The sequence below is a fragment of the Girardinichthys multiradiatus genome, chromosome 7, assembly GCF_021462225.1.
Source record: "Girardinichthys multiradiatus isolate DD_20200921_A chromosome 7, DD_fGirMul_XY1, whole genome shotgun sequence".
Classification (NCBI taxonomy): Eukaryota; Metazoa; Chordata; class Actinopteri; order Cyprinodontiformes; family Goodeidae; genus Girardinichthys; species Girardinichthys multiradiatus.
The window spans coordinates 21,833,481-21,854,329 of NC_061800.1; the positions used below are offsets into that span (position 1 = coordinate 21,833,481).

General features: G+C 41.1%; 1 protein-coding gene across 1 annotated transcript; it reads left to right on the top strand.

The window, feature by feature from the left end:
• Window positions 1–358: 358 nt before the first annotated feature.
• On the top strand, window positions 359–20,816 carry LOC124871500 (amyloid-beta A4 protein-like). Its single transcript, XM_047370850.1, has 19 exons — window positions 359–632; window positions 6,129–6,296; window positions 6,429–6,558; window positions 6,647–6,759; window positions 7,075–7,265; window positions 7,339–7,562; window positions 7,712–7,879; window positions 10,321–10,454; window positions 10,537–10,611; window positions 10,739–10,897; window positions 11,639–11,767; window positions 11,889–11,988; window positions 13,537–13,604; window positions 13,952–14,090; window positions 15,496–15,549; window positions 17,412–17,497; window positions 18,244–18,390; window positions 18,479–18,607; window positions 20,318–20,816. Exons 1-18 carry the CDS (start codon window positions 573–575, stop codon window positions 18,578–18,580), a joined length of 2,247 nt encoding a protein of 748 aa, XP_047226806.1. The 5' UTR covers window positions 359–572; the 3' UTR covers window positions 18,581–18,607; window positions 20,318–20,816.
• Window positions 20,817–20,849: the final 33 nt, after the last annotated feature.

Consider the following 20,849-nt stretch of genomic DNA (forward strand, 5'->3'; position numbering starts at 1 on the left):
CCTCCCTCTCGTCCTTTCTCTCCAACCGCAGAAGGGAGTTCAAAGGAGGAGGTAGACTAATGAGGACCTTCAACATTTAGCTTTGTTGTTACAAATAATGAAAGAGTACAGGAGTACAATTAAACAATCTTTAATTGTGTTGCTAAAAAAATAATCTCTCTCTGCGTGTTTCAGAGACTTTTTCTTTACAGCTGAAAGTGGTGATAATAAAATGCTCCAACTCACCAGATATATAGTGTAAATTGGAACAGACTGCGGGGTTGTTTGTAAGTAATGCAACTGAATACAATTAAAGCAGAAAAAATAATTATGCACGTTACAGCTGGATGCCATTTGGACCTCGCACACACACACACACACACACACACACATGGGTAATGCAGCACCCCTCCCTGCTCCACTCCAAACACATCCTCCAGCTTTACACCGCCACCTCCGGGAGAAAACAGGGAAGCATCACCAGGATCGGAGCGCCTCGGCGGACACGTTTAAATCTCTTTTAACGTTTCTCTTTTAATCCAAGCGACCGAATCCGTGGTAACGACGGTGGTGCTGGACATCGGGAGGCCGGTATGGGGGAGCACACGGCGTTTCTGCTCTTACTGGTGGCGACCTTGACGCTTTCATCGGAGGTGAGCATATAGCGGAGAAACCGCAGCTTGTGGCGGGGTGTTGGCGAGCTGTTCTCAGGCTCCGATCGGTTGGCCTGTCCGTGCAAACGGCGTTAGACGGTCCAAACCGCTGTGGCGCATTAAAAATAACGGCTAACCGTAGAAGCAACGGACATTAGGGATACAATAATACGGGCTCCATTACTGTTACCAGATGTACCACGGTTTATTTAACTAATAAACAGTCTCCATTTACATTTAAGCTTAGAAAATAATTTATTCTAAACATTTATAGCATCTTTCTTCAGGAGTTGATCTGGATAATAGGCCTGCTGTGCAAACAGATTTACTGCGTGGGATAAACAAGCCATATGAGGAATGTCCAGGCCTACCGTCAGATGTCAGTGATTGACAGCTCGGTCTCTGTTGCCATGTTGGATGTTTTTTGCAATATTTTTGCACCACTAATAATTTGTGTAACGTCTTCTCACAATATTCCGTAATATATCTTCCCCCCCCGAACAGATTCACTTACAGAGGTCAAGCTTGTTAACGTCTGCTAGTTTTTTTTCTAGAAACTTTCCCAGACTGGGCTCTTGCTAACGGAAAAAAACAAGATTTATAAAATGTCAGTTTGCTCTGTTTAAAGGTAATCTAACACGACGAACACGTCACGTTTATTAGGAATTGGACAGCTATTCCTATACACAGCATATGAGTATATAATTATGCAACTACGTTGTAGCTACGGGCTGGTGAAACTGCTGAGGAGAATGGAAAAAAGGATGCAGCCCGATTAGTTTCACTCAGCAAGATGGCGCCGTTAGCTGCTGCTGGAGCAGAGATGCTGCCCTGCTCAGGCCTGCCGTTACAGGACATTACTACAAGTTAACATGGCATTACTGGTGTAATTTTCCAGTTACCGCCCCACTTCTACAGCTCCCAATTGAGGCAGAAACACTGCTGTAGGTTGAATAAAGTGTAATAAAGCGCAAGAGTTTCTTCAAACAATGTGCTGCACAAAAATCGTTATTGTAATTCACATTTGGAGTTACAAACCCTCAATATTCTGGAGCGAGACTCCAGATTTTTATCAATTTCTCACCCATTCGGTTTGCCCAGACAAAATGCCACTCTATATAAACAATGTGCCTGCAGTAAAAGCAGTACTCTTTTTTTTTTTTTTTTTTTTTCACTCTGCTTTTTGTGATTGCTCATTTTGAACACAGTGAATACGTTTATCTTTGTTTTTTTTTTCCACTTTTAAAATACAAAGGTGCAAAGTCTACATGTAGATACGGCAGAAATCTAAGGTTTTATGGCCACTAGCGTGTGATGTCTGTTGTTTGAGTGTATCCGTCACATTTACAAGGTCGGACCTACCTCAATAAGGGACCAAGAGGGTTCTTTAAGGGATGGACATAAAACATCTTTTCCAGGAACATTAAATCATAAATCAAACAGTTAAGTAGTAGTAAAAAAATAAAGAATGTGGTCTAACCCAGTTAAACCCAAAAAGCTTTACTAAAAAAAGCAACAAAAATGGCAGGACAGGACACCTTGTACTTTAAGGCGTTCCCGGCGGCGTTAGAGAGCAAATATTGGTTATAATGACTAAATCCATGGTAAGGCTGCACATATTACAAGTTTCTGGTTTAATACAGTATTACTGTACACAATACAGTATTACTGTACACAATAATAACATTGCAAAGAACTGATAGGATTGTATTAACTGGACCAGTAATTACAGTGGCTTGTAAAACTATTCATACCCCTTGAACTTTTCCACATATCATCACATTAAAACCACATTATTTTATTAGAATTTTATGTGAAGGTCCAACACAAGCTGGTATACGATTGTGAAGTGGAAGGAAAATTATACATGATTTCTTTTCTCTTTTTTTTTTTACAAATAAAAAACAAAAAAGGGCATTGTGCAAAAGTATTCAGCACCCCTTAGTCGATGCTTATCCAATGGGAATCCAGTGATTGAAGTTTTTGCCTATTCTTCTTTGCAAAACAGCTCAAGCTCAGTCAGATCAGACGGAGAGCTTTTGTAAACAGCGGTTTTCAGATCTTGCCACAGATTCTGGATTGGGTTTATGTCTGGACTTTGACTGGGCCATTCTACAATTGTAGTTGTTCCTGGCTTTATGTTTAGGGTTGTTGTCCTGCTGGAAGGCGAACCTCCGCCCCAGTCTCAAGTCTTTTGCAGACTCCAACAGGTTTTCTTCCAAGATCCCCCTGTATTTGGCTCCAGCCATCTTCCCATCAACTCTGACCACCTTCCCTGTCCCTGCTGAAGAGAAGCACCCCCAGAGCATGATGCTGTCACCACCATATTTGACAGTGGGGATGCTGTGTTCAGAGTGATGTGAAGTGTTAGTTCTCCGCCACATATAGCGTTTTGCATTTTGTCAAAAAAGTTAAATTTTGGTCTCGTCTGATCAAAGCACCTTCTTCCACACGTTTGCTGTGTCCCCAACATGGCTTCTGGCAAACAGCAAACGGGACTTCTTATTGCTTTCTTTTAACAATGGCTTTCTTCTTGCCATTCTTCCATAAAGACCCCATTTGCGCAGCTGTGGATCTCTGCAGTTCGTCCAGAGTCACCATGGGCCTCTTGACTGAATCTCTGATCAGTGCTCTCCTTGTCTGGCCTGTAAGTGTAGGGGGACGACCTTGTCCTTGGTAGGTTTACAGTTGAGCAATACTCTTTCCATTTCCAGATGATGGATTGAACAGTGAACAGAGATGTTCAAAGCTTGGGAAATCTTTTTATAGCCTAAGCCTGCTTTAAACGTCTCCACAACTTTATCCCTGACCTGTCTGGTGTGTTCCTTGGACTTCATGATGCTGTTTGCTCCCCAATATTCTTTTATCCAACCTCTGAGGCCGTCACAGAGCAGCTGTATTTGTATGGAGATTAGATTAAACACAGGTGGACTCTTGCATTCAAAGTAAAGGGGGCTGAAGACTTTCGCACGCTGCAATTTTCAGTTTTTTTTTGTAAAAAAAAAAAAAGAAATCATGTATAATTTTCATTCCACTTCACAATTGTATACCACTTTGTGTTGGTCTTTCACATAAAATTCCAATAAAATATATTTATGTTTGTGGTTTTAATGTGACAATATGTGGAAAAGTTCAAGGGGTATGAATAGTTTTACAAGCCGCTGTAAGTTGTGTGTGCACAAAAAATGGAAAGAACAAGCAAGTAGATGGCAAAAGATAAAGAGCCAGACCTTAAAATGAAAGTAATTGCAGAAGATAAACAGTTTCTGAAGGTTTCGTCTTTCATTGTTACTCAGGTGATGGTCTGTCGTATGCCAACTTTTACCTAAGAACCACCAGAAAATAACCCTGTTGATGGTACAAATACTATGTTATGTGCACCAAGTTGTATCCGTGGTATTTAAAAAAAAAAATCAAACTTGAGAAAAGCATTTGCAACAATCTGTTTCTTGTAATGACACAAGGCCTGTTAAGCCTTTCAGTTTAGGAGACGATTTCTGCTTACAAAACAACCAAGGAAGCAAACAAATAGAAAGCATTTCTCTGACAATGAGCAGTTTCTGTAAATGAGCCAAAAGATAACAAGAAGGCGATAAGAGACTTTGACGGTAACTCTGCTGACCAGGTGTGGCTTAAAAAGCGCTACTGCTTTTAAATTCACTCTTTATCATTTTGCACTATTTAAAGATGTTTTTTGGCAATAAGCCTCAAGGTATGTGTTTTCCTTTATTATGTTATCCAATTGCATCAACTCATTGTAAAGAGGCTTTGTATGTTGACATTGTCATAAGGCAGACTCTTGGAATAAGCCCTAAGCTTTGTGTAAGCACTTACTGACATGACATATTTAACTTTTAAAGGCTGCTGTTGCCGCTCCTTAACTGCCACGCTTTGTCGTTTAGCAATACACAAAAGCAAGTCTGACAAGTTGAACCCGTGCTAAAGGCACGGGAAATTTGTTGATGCAACATTTTAGTGTTTACGCATGCTTTAAAGGATTTCTGCTTGTAAGCAATCTGCCCATAAAGGATCTAATAAATAGCTGTGTGTTGAATGTTACAGTTATAGGCGGATAAAGCAAAATTGTTTGACTTTATGTCTTTTTCCGTCTGTCATGTAGACAATTTTGCCTCTACATTCCTTCGTTTAACACGACTTAATTTGATGCACCCCAACTGCAAATTGTTTTCAGAGCATGGCTGAGCCACATGATGTCATACTTATAAAAAATATATAAAAAATAAACTGCATATCCAATTAACATCATGCGACTGGCCCCGCAGGTCAGATTAGAAACGAGGTCTCTCTGCAAAGAAAAGCAATATTCCTCAGCAGGAGTCGGATGTTATCCACATCCTTCCATGTCAAGTTTAATTTTACACCTAAACATAGTCAAGAAGCTTTAGTCAGGTTGTGGCACAGGGGTCTGTAAGGTCAACCTCAAAAGGCAGGATGTTGTTGTACACATCTGGCAGTAAATGGATAGATAGCTGAAGCTAGTTTATTTATTCATGGTTGCTGTGATCATCATTTTTGTTCAAGGCTGAATTTTTAGCCATTGCAGATCGGTGTTGTTTTTCATGGTTTCAGTCTTTCACTTTCTCTGATGTTGAAAGTTAGAGGAAGATAGCCATAACAAAAAAAAAAAATGAATCAGCCTTGTTGTGGTTATGATTGATATCTTGAAAGTCCAGACTTCAAAGAATGAATAGCTTCATTTTTCTCGGTTGAGACGCTTACTTTTTCCGTCCCCACCATGAAACATTGAGATGCACCGTCTGACTATTCAACTGAAAGTCGGCTAATAATTTGGTTGCTGTAAGTGTGCACACCCTTAAACTAATGCTTTGTTGAAGTACGTTATGATTCCTTTGTGACAGCCTACAACATTTTTCTGTGTGAGAACATTTCTTGTCCTGTTTTTATGTTGCCTCATAAGTCTTTTGTCACGTTCTGGTTAGACCACTCCAACAGTTTATTTTTCCAGTCATGAAGTCATGACTTAATCACACTTACTCGGATGAATCTGGCAGACAGCTGAAGGTTTTGCTGATTGTTGGAAATTGTTGTTCTGTATTTTCTCCAGTTATTAATGTCCACATTTTCTAGATATATAAGCAGCTGTGGTTTTTTGTGTTCCTTTCTCCTGCCTTTCTGCAGTGAAATTGTTTCGATGCTCTGTAACCTTTCTACAAACTATGGCTTTAGCTGAAGAATGCAAATAAGGAAATGTCAATAAAATCCTGCAAGGATAGCTGATGTTCTTTATATTTGATGGCAGGTGCGTACCGAAGAAGCCTGAATTCTGGAATTGAATCAAAAGGTTGATCAAGAAAGTCATTTTAAGGGTTGAAGGGTGTGAGCAATTATCAACTAGGTTATTACAGCTTGTTAAGACTGACTCCTAATCCTTGGAATTAACTGAGAGGGGTTAACTTTGACTAGTTTTCACCAGGTTATTCCATGAGTTCTACCTGTTGTCTTCTTTTCATCTAGGTGCCCATTGATGACACTGTGGCTTTGATAACTGAGCCTCAGGTGGCCATGTTCTGCGGAAAGCTCAACATGCACATCAACGTACAGACCGGCAAATGGGAGCCTGACCCATCCGGCACCAAGAGCTGCATTGGCACAAAGGAGGGCATCCTGCAGTACTGCCAGGAGGTACTTGAGACAGAATGTGACAGCATTGCAGAGAGATTTGGATTTGGAGCAGATGGGGAGACGAACGAAGATCAGATGAAATTAACAAAAAGGCACATAATGCAATGTAAAATGCTATTTTTTCTTAATTAGGTGTACCCAGATCTGCAGATCACAAATGTTGTAGAGGCCAACCAACCCATCAGCATTACCAACTGGTGCAAGAAGGGCCACAAGCAGTGCCGGAGTCACACACACATTGTGGTGCCATATCGCTGCCTGGGTAAGCGGCTGGGATGCTGCAGCTGTGGGTAACTATGGGATAATGTTTGGAGAGATATGTGCAGACAGTAAAAACGTGACTATTGCAGTCGGAGAGTTTGTCAGCGACGCCCTGCTGGTTCCAGACAAGTGCAAGTTCCTGCACCAGGAGCAGATGAACAAGTGTGAGAGCCACCTGCACTGGCACACTGTAGCCAAAGAGGTGAGGATGGATAGCAAACACAATATCTCCATTACCCTGGGGCTGCTTCTTAGTCTCAGTTTATCTTTACAAAGCGAGTCATGTTTTCTCCTGGGCCTCACATATATCAGCTGCAAACCTACTCCACCACTGTCATTTAGCAGAGGCAATGGCATTTATTTAACCAATGTTGGAATAATAACCTAACGCATTAGGCTTTAAGTGTCACAACAATCAGCTTTTATGGATATCAGAAGGTTTCAAGGTTATGTGATGTGCTTTTGGATGCTGTTTCTATGCATTTCACTGATTAAAGGCCTTTATCTTTGTTTTTAGTCCTGTGGAGACCGCTCAATGAATCTCCATGACTACGGGATGCTGTTGCCGTGTGGCATCGACCGTTTTCGAGGCGTAGAGTTTGTGTGCTGCCCGGCGGAGGAAGAGCGCAAGTCGGACAGCGCAGAACAAAACGGGAAGGATTCTGACGTCTGGTGGGGCGCAGCTGAGAATGAGTATTCTGACAACAGGTATTGCCTCTCACATTCACACATCTGCACACATCTTCTCACACAAACACTGACCCGGCTCCTCTGTCGGCAGCATGACGCGCGCAGCAGACACACAGCCAGCCATCGCCGAGGACGACGAGGACGAGGAGGAGGAAGATGCCTTTGAAAGGGACGAGGATGGAGACGGCGATGACAATGATGAGGAAGAGGACGACGACGTAATTGATGAGCGGGAGAGCGATGAGCGCAGCACCAACATCGCCATGACAACCACCACCACAACAACCACTGAATCTGTTGAGGAAGTTGTGCGAGGTGAGATGTGGGATTGGGCGTCTCGTTTGTGTTTATCTGTTTTCCATCTGGTGTTCCTTTATTTCATTCTTAAGTTTTCCATCAGATTCAGAAGCTCCATTCCTTTTTTTTTTGTTTATTTCAATGTGCCTGTGTGTACGTAACCTCAGCGGTGTGCTGGGCCCGCGCCGAGTCAGGCCCGTGTCACGACATGCTGCAGCGTTGGTACTTCGTGCCTAGGAAGGGCCGATGTGCTCCTTTCCTATTCGGGGGCTGCGGGGGCAACAGGAATAACTTTGAGTCGGAGGAGTACTGCCTGGCTGTCTGTAGCAGCTCGTGTAAGTGCTTCTGGACTGGAGTCGGACCATAAGGTGTCCACCTCACCGGCCTGGTTCCTGTCCTCAGGCTGCTACTGCTGCTAACGTTTTTTTTGTTGTTTTTTTTTATTCTTATTCACTTTCTCTGTAGCTGCTGTGATGACTGTATTCCAGCTTTTAGTACTTTCTTGTGTTTAGCATGGCTGCCATCCAGCTCGTCCTTTTTGTCTCAGGCAAACTAATGTAAAAGAAATCTAAGGAAGAGCTTTAATCAAGTGTTGCGTTCAGCTGGGATCTTGTGGTTTTCCAGGTGGAAACGTGATTCACATCCAGTTATTCAGTAAGAGGTTTAGAATTTTTTCATGATTTGTCATCCAAAACACAAGCAATGTCAATGTTTGCTGATCTAAAAACAGGTGGTGTTCATTTCTTTTTTGACTGAGCTAGTCTCTGAAATATATTGTATTCCTCAAAGGCAAAAGGATAAGATTTATAATTTCATTGCTTTTCTTTAAGGATGTCCCAGTTAGGATATTTTTGCCCCCATACCAATCAAAGTAAGATCAGACATTTGCTGATTCATCACATTACACTTGCTCACTCACCAAAGACACATTCCTTCCTGACTGCCAGTTGGAGTAAACGAAGTGGATACGTCTCCGCGCAGGTCAGAAAAGTCAAGTATGCGACATGTAGCCTACCTGGGCGTCGCTACTATTAATAGCACCTGGGAACCACGTTCGGTCTCCTGGGATCTTCTCGATGAGGAGAGGTTCCAAGTGACCAATGCGATTGGCAGTCATCCAGGAATTCACAGAACCATAGTTACAACGCAGCTATTATGTTCTGACAATACGTGGCTCTAAAACAGGCGAAGGTTTTAATGTGTTCCTCACATAGTTGCAGTCTTCAAGAAACTGCTGAAGTTCTAGGATAACTCTCGCCTGTTTCTATTTTTGTTAATATGACTTGTTGATAATTTATATCGTAACATTTCTGCATTCAGTTCTAGTTAACCATGTGTAGACAAAAACCTACAAGGAAACTTAGCAGTTCTGCTGCTTTTCAAACTTGGCGGATTGCTTTGAACATCATAAAATGTTAGGACTGTTTCACATGCTGACTTTACTACTTTCCTTCAACTTTTAACACAGACAGGAGGCTGCAGCAGCCGTTACAGTCGCTCTTTCATTGTGATTGCCTTTCTAAATGGTGGGGAATTCTTAGATTGCGACGACACAAGAACAGTCTTAGATCAAAAGAATAAAAATGTCCTGTGCATCGCTACAAAGCTCCTCTGGGGTGCAGCTGACAAAAGCGCAGACAGAAAGACTAATACAGGTAATTAAGGGTTGCATTTCGTCTGAAACTCTGATACCAACCGTTTAAAAATGTTTTGATGGGGGCCCAAGACAAAAGACGTGAAAGAGCCTCTTGACAGCTATTATGTTTTTTTGGAGCTTGGGCAAATTAATTAGTCCCTGGGAGGAACAAACAGTCAGACACCAAAGCAGCAGCACCTACCTCATCTGGCTTCAGGTTGGAAAGTTAGGAAAGTGTTTATTTCAGCCCAGAAGGAGTTTTTTTTTTACTGAAATAGTCTGAAAATTGTTCAATTGCAAACTTATTGAAAATAGTGTGTTGATTGTGGAGTCTATTGGGCCCAAATGAATTCACTGGTTGAATCATAAAAAAGATTAAATGAAATAAAAATCAACAGCATTGTACATCACTATAAAATAAACTTTAATGCAATTAAACATACGCTATTTTCTTGTTGATTTTTTTTTTTAGACAGAACAATATTGTCTGTGACACAGTCAGCAGTTGGGGTGGCGATGTTTGAACTCTAAAGTACGAGAGCAATTCCAAGATGTAAAATAAAAAGGAAGCAGTGAATCAATGATACAGACCTTTTCAGAGTCACAAAAAAATGTTTTAAACCAAGTCATTTAATCATTTCTAACCTTAATGACTAACTCCACTTCTAGCATGAAGAAGAAGAAGTCGGAACTCTGCATGTCAGTGTGCGTCTGCATGCGTTTGAGTTCATGCGTGCCTGCATGCTTCGTTCTGCAGTTTGCAGAGTCTACAGTTGTCACTCTCTCTCCGTGTCTTTCCTGCCGTGTGAACAGCTGAATGAAGTATTGAGTGAAAGCTGGAGCGGAGGAACTAGTGGTGCAGTGTGCCCTGATTTTGAATCATCGTCTCACGCCTTATCTCCAGATTCCCACAGATGACACTTCCTTATTCATACCACTTGGTGTCCTTTCATAGCCCATGTGTCTTTATTAGGTCTTGACGTGTGTATAACTGCTTTTATGTGACTAACTGTTTGTCAGAGAAAACAGATTTCACTTTTTCCTTCATTTTTTTCTGGGCCTTCCTAATTTGCCATGTTTTTTATCCTCTTTGACATGTCATTCCCCCATGGATTCATTCCTGTCGTTTTTCCCCTCCAGTGCCCACCATAGCTCCCAGTCCTCCCGATGCTGTGGATCAGTACCTTGAATCACCCGGGGATGACAATGAACACACAGATTTCCGAAAAGCCAAAGAAAGCCTTGAGGCCAAACACCGTGAGAAGATGTCTCAGGTAGGGAGCTTCACACCTGAAACACGTACATCCGGATTATTCAGCATGCAGACATTTCACCATGCCACCATTTGATCCTCAGGTGATGAGGGAGTGGGAGGAGGCCGAGAGACAAGCCAAGAACCTTCCTCGCACGGACAAGAAAGCTGTGATTCAGGTGGGAATCGGGTTTAAGTGGAAAGGAGATATTTCCTCTAAAATTAACCCTCAGTTTTCTGGCACCAGACCATTCGGCTGTTTGCAAATGTAACCAGTCTCAGTTATAAAATGCTTCCCACATGCAGCGCTTCCAGGAGAAAGTGGAGGCTCTGGAGCAGGAGGCGGCGCAGGAGCGACAACAGCTGGTGGAGACGCACATGGCCCGGGTGGAAGCCCTGCTCAACAGCCGCAGGCGCCTGGCACTGGAAAATTACATCAGCTCCCTTCAGGCTGATCCTCCACGGGTACACCTGCACGTTCACACGCATGCGCCAAACCACATCTGCACTTTTAATTCCAGTGGCTTGCATTAGTATTTATAACTCTTGAACCTCTTTACATCTTCTTATGTTACAGCCTCTAACCTCAACATGTTTTAATGGGGACTTTATTTGATAGACCAACACAAAGCAAAGTGTGCATACTTGTGAAGCAGAAGGAAAGGGCAAATCTCAAAATGGTGACTTGTGTGTGTGTTCAACACCCTTTAATTAACACTCCATGAAACTAATTGACTATTTAGGGGGAACAGCAAACATATGGAAGAAGAAGTTCAGGTTAGATGAGGCCAAAACTGAAATATCTGGCTCACAAACAAATCATTATGTGTGGCGAAAAAGATTGGATATCGCTCAGAAAACACCATTACCATGGTGATACATGGTGGTGGCTGCACCATGCTATGGGAATACTTCTTTTCAATAGGGAACGGGAAGTTGGTCAGAGTTGATGGGCCACACTTTTTAGGTTTTAATTTCTTAGAACCAACACAGTATATCATTTTATTTCCACTTAACAATAATGTATAGTTAATAATTCATTGGTTTAATTATTATATAGTTGTAATGTGACTAAATGTGCAGAAGTCCGAGGGATATTAGAGCCTTTACAAGACATTAGAGTTTAGAGTTTCTGTTTGAACACGCCCTAAAATAACAAGAATTAGCATAAAAAATGTATAGCCTAACAATTCCTGCCACCGACAGCCCCGACAGGTGTTGAGCCTGCTGAAGAAGTACGTCCGCGCAGAACAGAGGGACAGGCAGCACACGCTGAAACACTATGAACACGTCCGCACTGTCGACCCAAAGAAGGCTGCACAGATCCGACCTCAGGTGCTAAAACTCATTCATCATACCCCTTTGTTTTTTAATGTGATGAGGAGAAACTTTTAACCGGTAAAAAATGGCAAAAATAGTTTAGATTTTGACTTTCTTTTCTGCTCTTGACCTTTAGGTTCTGACCCACCTTCGTGTGATTGATGAGAGGATGAATCAGTCATTAGGTCGGCTCTACAAGGTGCCCAGTGTGGCTAACGAGATCCAAAAACAAGTTGGCAAGTGCTCATTATTACGTTGTTCAAACTTGAAGTATCACTGTTTGGACCCACTTAGTCTCACAAATCCTCTGTTTGTTCCAGCAAATGAAAACATGACATTTAAGATTATAATTTGACAAATGAAAATCTAAAAGGGTGCTTAAATGTGTATTTGTACCGTTTACTCTTGACACCCTTAAATAAACCTGGGTGTTTGTTTACATTAGTAAACAAACAGCGTCATGAAGAACCAGGAGAACGGCAGACAGGTCAGAGATAACGTGGTGGAGAACTTTAAACCAAGGTATGATTATAAAACAATATCCGAAGCTCTAAAGATCTCACAGAGCACCGTTGAAACCATGACCTGGAAATACAGACTATGACACAACTGCCAAACTACCAATATATGTCCTTCCACCTAAACTAACAGGATGAGTAGGGAAAGCATTAATCAGAAAAGCACCCCTATGCTACATCTCTGGAGGAGCTGTAGAGATCCACTGCTCAAGTGGGTGAATTTGTCAACAGGACAAGTATAAGTCGTGTACACCACAAATCGATTTTTATGGAAGAGCAAGAAGAAGAAAATCATTGCTGAACGAAAGCCAAAAGACATCTGTTTGTAGTTTTCCACAAGCTATGAAGGAGACACCGCAAACATGTGGGAAAGGCTGCTCTGGTCAACAGAGACTAACAGCAGATTTTTTTTGCAAAACACACAGCCAGAGCTCAATACAATTGCATGCCACACTTTTCAGATTTTTTATAGCAGGAATACTTGCTGTGGTTACAACCACATAGATATTTGTGTTGTAACAAGATAAAATGCAAACAGAAAGCTCAAGGGATACATTTACTTGAGCAAGGCACTGTATCTGCTGCAGAAGTGAATGGGTGCTAACGTGTAACATTATCTCTTAACTGTATTATGTGAAAAATGCCTCCTTTAGGAAAACCAGTCTGCTTTACAGGATTATACTGATTTCCTTTGCTTCATCAATTGGAGTCCAACATAATAATAAATAGCTGACAGTCTCATAATCTAGAGTTCAACTGTAATAAAATTATGGCGCAATATGTACCTAACTTGCTGCAAAAATACACTGAGACAATCCTGGACTCTTTGCTCTCAGAACGTTTGTGAGAGATTTAGTACAGACAGCATGAATCAGGAAACCTTGTTTATATTTGCTCATTGCTATTACTCATTTATTTATTGGGTATTTTCTTTGGAAAGCAAGGTCATCCTAACCCTTAAGCAGCAAAAAAGACATTTTCTTCTTTTAAATACTGTTGTTACCCTAATAAATTGTTGTGATCAGCAACACCAAGCAGACTGCATTAAGTAAACATCATCTGATGGTGCTGACTGAGGAGTTTCACAGGCTGAGGATGTCTCAAGGCTGGGCTCATAAAACCTTACAGTGCTGTCAGTTAGCAAAGCATCATCAGGCTCTTGGCTTTCTTCTTTCCCCCTTGAACTCACTTTCTCACCCCCACCTTCTCTAGCTCCCATTTATCACCATCCTGCCCCTGTGCTCACTCTATCTCTTTTCATTACAGCGATTATAGTGCAGAGAGTCCAGTCTGAGCTGTCTCAGCAAGTCTCTTCCCTGCAGAGCGATGGGCGGGTGAGTCAGGCTGCCCCCACTCACATATGCCTCCTGCATGTATAAATAGCGTTAAAGCCAAACAGTATGGCAGTTGGGACAAAGTCACGATGCACATAGAAACTTAGACGCTGATGTAGTTGAAGATAAAAACGGTGAAGAAAAATAGAAGCTGAAGTCAAATTAATGTTACAGCATCAAATATTATACAATACATTAGCTTCAGACTGTAAGATCACAGTTTTAGGATAATTTATTCATTGTAAATGTATAAGTCCATTGACTAGTTCTGTGAGTCAGTCTTTAGAGGACACTCATTAGCGTTGGAACCCTGACGCATCCTGATTAAAGTCCTTCTTTGTTTGCAGGTGGACGGCAGGGTGAGTTATGGTAACGATGCGCTGATGCCAGATCAGGCCTACAGTTCTGCTCCGATGGAACCCGGCCTAGACGGACTGGGCTTCATTCACCCGGAGAGCTTCAACCAGCCAAACACTGAGAACCATGGTAATACTTAACGTAAAGAGTCTAGTTAAAGTAAAACTTAACAACTGAACATGCTGTTTTTTGTGTAAATTTGTAAAGTTAAAAAATGGGTTTATTTCTTTTATACCTGAAAATTAAATGAGACTAATTATAAGAAATGTACTTATCAGGATTTTTATGTCCCCGAGGCCGATCATTTGACATTAAGCTCTTGTTGATACCAAATTCATAAATCCCTAACAATGTACAAGCCTAAAAACTCATATCTTTAAAAAGCATTATCATAATATCACTATATTTCATAAGCTTTACATGCTCTGCACTAGTATTGGTGTAATATCCCACTTAGCTCACTCACCAATGAAGTCCAGGATGCTACAGTCTCCACTAGTCTTGACAGTGACAGATACTTGGTTTAAACAGGACTCAGGAAGCTGCTTCTGCATGGGTTAACTCAGTTAAGAAAGCTACTATGATGTTCTGAGGACATGTCACCTAAATCACACAAAGCTTTATCTGTTTCTGACTTGACCTACAGCTACAGTATTCAGTAAATTTGTGTCTTTCTGACGATGTTTTCATGCGGAGCAGTTTTCTGAACTGCTAGGCTAACAGTAGCATTTTTGCTCTGACTCACTGATAATTTGGCCTGGAAATATATTTCAGTGCATTTCCAGTTCGTCAGTTCTCCTGTTCTTCTAAACGAAGAGCTTTGCTTTGAACTTTGTAAAGTGTCATGACTTGTGTCTGAGTTCGGGCATGACACAGACTGACGAGGAGCTGCAGCAACCAGTGCAGTCTCTCTTTTGGTTTGAACATTATTGTAAAACTGTATTATGGAAAACTAGAACAAATCACGTGAACCGCTTGTAATTTAGAGTAGCTTGTGATTGTTAAAAAGTGATAAAATGTGTGCAAAATGCAAAATCTACATGGCACCCTGAGGGAGCAACTTCCAGTCATATTCAGTAAATCAGAATATTATTGAAAAGTTGATTTATTTCGGGAACTCAGTTCACCGAAACCTTTTATATAGATTACGCTCACACAGACAGAGGATTTCAAGCCTTTATTTCTGTTAACTATGAGGATTTTCCACTTCCAGCAAATGAAAACATGACATTTAATATTATAATATTACATCAGGTCAATACAAAACAACATTTTTAATACAGAAATGTGGGCTCAATGAGAAGTATGTTTGATACCTGTTTAATGGTTACTTTATAAACGTACTTTTAATCTGACAAAATAGCCGTATCAGAACGCATATTCTAATTAATTAAATCTGACTGTACATAAAGTTACAGACAGCAGATCTACCACAGGTATCCGGAGTACCTGACTAAACTCAACAGTTTTAAAACTTCCTTATTGTCCGTTTCATCGTTTTAAACCCATTTTCTTCTATTCCTTTTGTGTGCAGTGGAGCCCGTCGACGCTCGTCCTAATCCAGACAGAGGACTCCCGACACGACCCGGTATGTATCTGTGTTACGAGTGTTTGCCACACCTTCTCACACTTTGATATGTTTTTTTGATATTAGTGGATATTGAAAGCAGTTGAAGTAACAAAAAAAAAAAGGTACAAATCAGGTAAAGATTTTAACAAGCATTACTTCAGGGATCTGTTCACCTCTTCTAAAATAAAATATCTCAGCAACAGTTTGATGAGCTGCTGTTTTATTTTGCACAGATATGTGTTTGCTCACTTTGTGGATTCTTTCGTTTTTAATCTGCCACCCGCTTAAAGTTTTATCTGCAAATGCATCTTTTTCAGGAACAGTAGCAGCTGCTGTTACAGTCTACTCAGTCCCACAGCTTGGTTCCTGTGAAATTCATCACAACAACACAAATAAAATCATGCAACATAATTTTAGTCATGCTGCAGAGCCACAATTGGGTCAGTCAGTCAGTCATTTTCTACCGCTTATTCCATAGTGGGTCACGGGGGAGCTGGTGCCTATCTCCAGCAGTCTATGTCATGATTTGTGGGTTTTTGGTTTATTATTATTATTATTATTATTATTATTATTATTCTTGAAAGATTTTGAATCATACTTCTGGCCATGCTTTAGTTTTTGTCTTGTTCATGTTTTGTCATGTTAGGTTTTTTGGATCCGGTTATGCTTTTGTTTCCTGTTTTTCTAGTTATATTTCTATTAGTTTGTATCCTTGGAATTCCTGTTTTGCTTCGGTCACGTTTTGTTCTTTCCGGTCTGTCAATCAACTTTATTATGTTCACCTGCACCTATCTATTCTGTCTTCTTGCTTCACCTGGTTCATGCTCCATAAATACACACCTGTTCTTTTAATCATCGCAGAAACATTTTCAGATCATGTTACCTTGTTTTTCGGATCATGCCATGCTTGTCTCACCTGCCTGTTTATTGTTTTTGTTCCTGCCTCTTGTGAGAGAGTTTTTGTTCATTAAATCTTTTTCACCTACCATCATGCTGCCTGCTCGTCTGCATTCTGGGGTCCTCCGTTACACCCCACCTGACAGTCTACGGGCGAGAGGCAGGGTACACCCTGGACATGTCACCAATCCATCGCAGGGCAACACTGACATACAGGACAAACAACCATGCTCACACTCACTCACACCTAAGGGCAATTTAGAGAGACCAATTAACCTAACAGTCATGTTTTTGGACTGTGGGAGGAAGCCGGAGTACCTGGAGGGAACCCACGCATGCAATGGGAGAACATGCAAACTCCATGCAGAAAGACCCCAGCTGGGACCTTCCCAGGACCTTCTTGCTGCAAGGCAACAGTGCCACCAACTGCGCCACCGTGCAGCCCGCTACAAAAATTGCTGAACACTTTTATCGACTAATGCTGCTGGGTACAGTATGCAGTCATAAAGAAACGTTTTATATTTAAAGTCCATCGTCCTGATGTGGCTGGATTTTATTTTCTCAATGTTTCTTTTTTTTTTTACTGGAAATCAAAAACAAAACATAAAACTGGCCTGGAGGCAGGTCTTTCTGATTGTGCAAGTTAATTGTTGGGAGTTAGTTTCCACTCAAACCGGTTGGAGAAAGTAACTGCAATTATGATTTTTTTCAAATGATCAGAATTCCTCAGGTCGGTTGTTCTGGAGAGTATCTTTGTTTTTATGAGCCACCGCTGCATACCTAGCTGCACGCCTGTATTCAACTCATTGGCACACAATCAGTTTTCTTAATGGAAACCGGTGCTGGAGGCTGGAAAAACATTCTTGTCAATCAGCATGTTGTTTTGTTGTGTGGTTTTTTTTTTTCTCACAGGTTTGTGACACCAGGTGCCAACATATTTTCTGAAACGTTCCTTGTTCAAATAAGATTTATTTGTTTCCTAGTTTCTGCCCTGAAGCCTGAGGAAATGCCGGTGGTGCGGATGGACACTGAAGAGAATGCTGGATACGAGGTTTACCATCAAAAACTGGTATGGACTTCCAAGCTGGTCGTTCCCGCCTTCCAGGAAGAGCTTAGAACAGGGTTCCTACACAGTCTGGAAAAATTAAGTATTTTCCAAGTCTGGATCAGTATTTAACAAATTAACAAATAATGGAAAAAATATTCAGATTTCCAGACTTTTTTTGTTTCTTCTTTATGCTCTAACAGCTCCATCCATCCATCCATCCATTCACCCATCCATCCATCCATTCACCCATCCATCCATCCATCCATCCATCCATTCACCCATCCATCCATCCATTCACCCATCCATCCATCCATCCATCCACCCATCCATCCATCCATCCATCCATCCATTCACCCATCCATCCATCCATTCACCCATCCATCCATCCATCCACCCATCCATCCATCCATTCACCCATCCATCCATCCATCCATTCACCCATCCATCCATCCATCCACCCATCCATCCATCCATTCACCCATCCATCCATCTTTAAACCTAAGAAAATATGGAAAAACGTGTAGCAACAAAATGGCTCTGTGACTTACAAAAACTTCATATTTTTTGCAAAAGTTTAAAATATTCTAAGTTTATGATGAAAGAAGCAAACATGCAACCCTACTTTGAAGATTTTAAAAATATCATTCAACCAAATTCAAGAAAACTGTTTAAACGCAGCATAATATTTTATTTTCCATCCTTTGGTCCCTTTCATTGTATTCATTAATAGCCCTGTCCAACGCATCTCTTTTGACGGGCTTTTGTAGGTGTTCTTTGCTGAGGACGTGGGGTCCAACAAAGGCGCCATCATTGGGCTTATGGTTGGAGGGGTCGTCATAGCGACCGTCATCGTCATTACTTTGGTGATGCTGAGAAAGAAGCAGTACACCTCCATCCATCACGGTGTTATCGAGGTAAAGGGCTAAATAGCACTGATTTGTGTTCCCGCGTGATGTTCTGTACAGTTGTTCCATTACAGACTCCCTTTCCGTGTTTTTAAAGGTGGATGCAGCAGTGACCCCAGAGGAACATCATCTGGCCAAAATGCAGCAGAACGGCTACGAGAATCCCACCTACAAGTTCTTCGAGCAGATGCAGAACTAAAGGACCGCTGGCTGACGTTTCCTTCAGGTGTGACCCCCACCTCCCTGCTCCACCCGGTCACCATCTCGCTCTCCTCCATTCTGATCACTTTCCCTCAGCCCCCGCAGGGAGTATGAACACGAGGGTTGTGGTAAAAGCTGGTTTTTAGCATTTCACACAACAGAAAAGATCAATCTTTGCATGTCTCTGTCAGGGGTTTGGGCCAAAGGAAACCGGCATGGAACGATTTTTTTGCCTAACTGTACAGAGCTAAACGGTTTCCCCTTCAAACAGACAAAGGTGCCCTTGCACGTTTCAGCCAATCACAAGTCCTCATGGTGTTTGTACAGGAACTACGCTTGTGTTTATATGACATCATCATCTGCTCTCAGATGACAGGTTGGGGCTCTTATAGCCCCTCGCTGCACGACTGAAGTGTTTCAGGTAGGTTTTACATAAAAAGAAGAAAAAAAACAAAGAAAAAATATGTCCTCAATCAAAATCTATAAAAGCTGATGATATTTAATGTTTTGTTTTTTTATGTGTAATATAATAAGCCAGAGATTAGCTGTAAGTAAGTGTAGTGCATGGCATTATTGATGACTTAATTATGCTTAGGTCCTGAGAGCGGGCCTCCCTCTAGATATTTTAGCAGGATTGTATATTTCCAGTGTCTTCTTTGTGATCTCGTGATATGAAGAAGGGGAAAAAAAGAAGTATTGAAAGTCTGTACTGCTTTATTGTGGTACAGACGTGCTTTAATTAACGTTTTCTGCTCATCTCCATGCTTCACCGTTGCATTAGCTGCATGGGCCAAATGCTCTCTGCTCGTGTAATATATGAAGTGTACTAGAATCCGAAAGGAAGAAGATTGTGTTACTGTTTGCGTTCTATGCACTATTGACATATTTTGAAGCCTGACTATTATTACCAAATATGAATACTGTTGATTTTTATGCCGACTGTCGCTGCACTTTGTGATCTCTTCTTTTGTTTTGAGAACGGTTAAAGGGATAGTTCAGAATTTTGAAACAAGGTTCTGCTGAAAGACTATAAGCTGTTGATATTGCATGTAAAAAGGTCTCACAGAATAAATGTTAATAAAAAAACGTGGAAACATCAACTTTTACAGCTTAAATAGGATAATATAAACAGAGCTGCTAGCAACACACCCAGGAGAAATACAGTGAGCTGCTCATGTGTTGCAGGATCTGGGTGACCTTACAGCCCTGCATCTGTTATATGAGGAAAGTAAAAATACAGTTTAATTTAAAATTGTAAAATGATGCTTCTATGCTTTTAAACCTGCTGTGAAAAAAAATTACACAGAAACCGATGATTGTTTGACCCACTGATTGTGCACCACCGATTACCTTCCTGTGCGAAACGCATACTGAGAATGGAACATGAAGCTTTTCTGATTTTTAAAAGAAGTTGTTTTAAGACAGTGGCTTCAGCCTCGAGGACCAACTAACCTGGATTGGTACTAAATAAAGACACCAACAGAGTAATATATCGTAAGATATTAACTGCATATAAACCTTTCAACAGAACCTCACTCCTCAAAGCTGAACTATCCCTTTAATGTCAAGCTTTGGAAATGTCTTAGCAAAGCACATCTTTCCTGATTTAACTAAGATTTTGATTGTAAATACTTGGTCGACGGAGGGTCTGGGTTCTGTGATGGGTTCCAGTTTGTCTGCTCTTTTGTCTTTGTACAAAATCCCTCGTTGGCTCACGTTTAGCCTTTTGTTTCAGATCTGGCAGCAATCTTGTACACAGCAGGAATCAGCAAACAGACTTTAAAAAGGGCCGTGCGTAACTGGAAGTAGAGCGATGAGATGTTCTCCAGATGGTTCTGTGTCTACTCCACATACATTCCTTCACCAAATCAACCCTTTCTATTTTTCTACATCTGCCGTGTATACATGTAATGTGCTGTAATTTTTTCTTTTCTTGCATATCTGTTGTAATTCTCCTCAAAGCGAGAGAAGTGTTCGACTCCCCTTAAGTTATTATAAACGTTACCACGAATGTGACATGCATAGATTGCATTATTGTCAAAATACAACACATATCACCTCTGCAAATGTAGACACCAACCGAAGCTCTTAAATCAGGTGAATGTTTAATTAAATGCATTTTCCCCTTCATTGGTTTAGTGACCTTTTTCTGTGTGGTTTTATGAAACGTTTGCTTAAAGTAAGAAAAGCTTTCTACACTCCCCATTCCATAAATAAATTTTGAATGTACACAAGACTGTCTTGTTTTTTTGTCTGGAAACAGATTT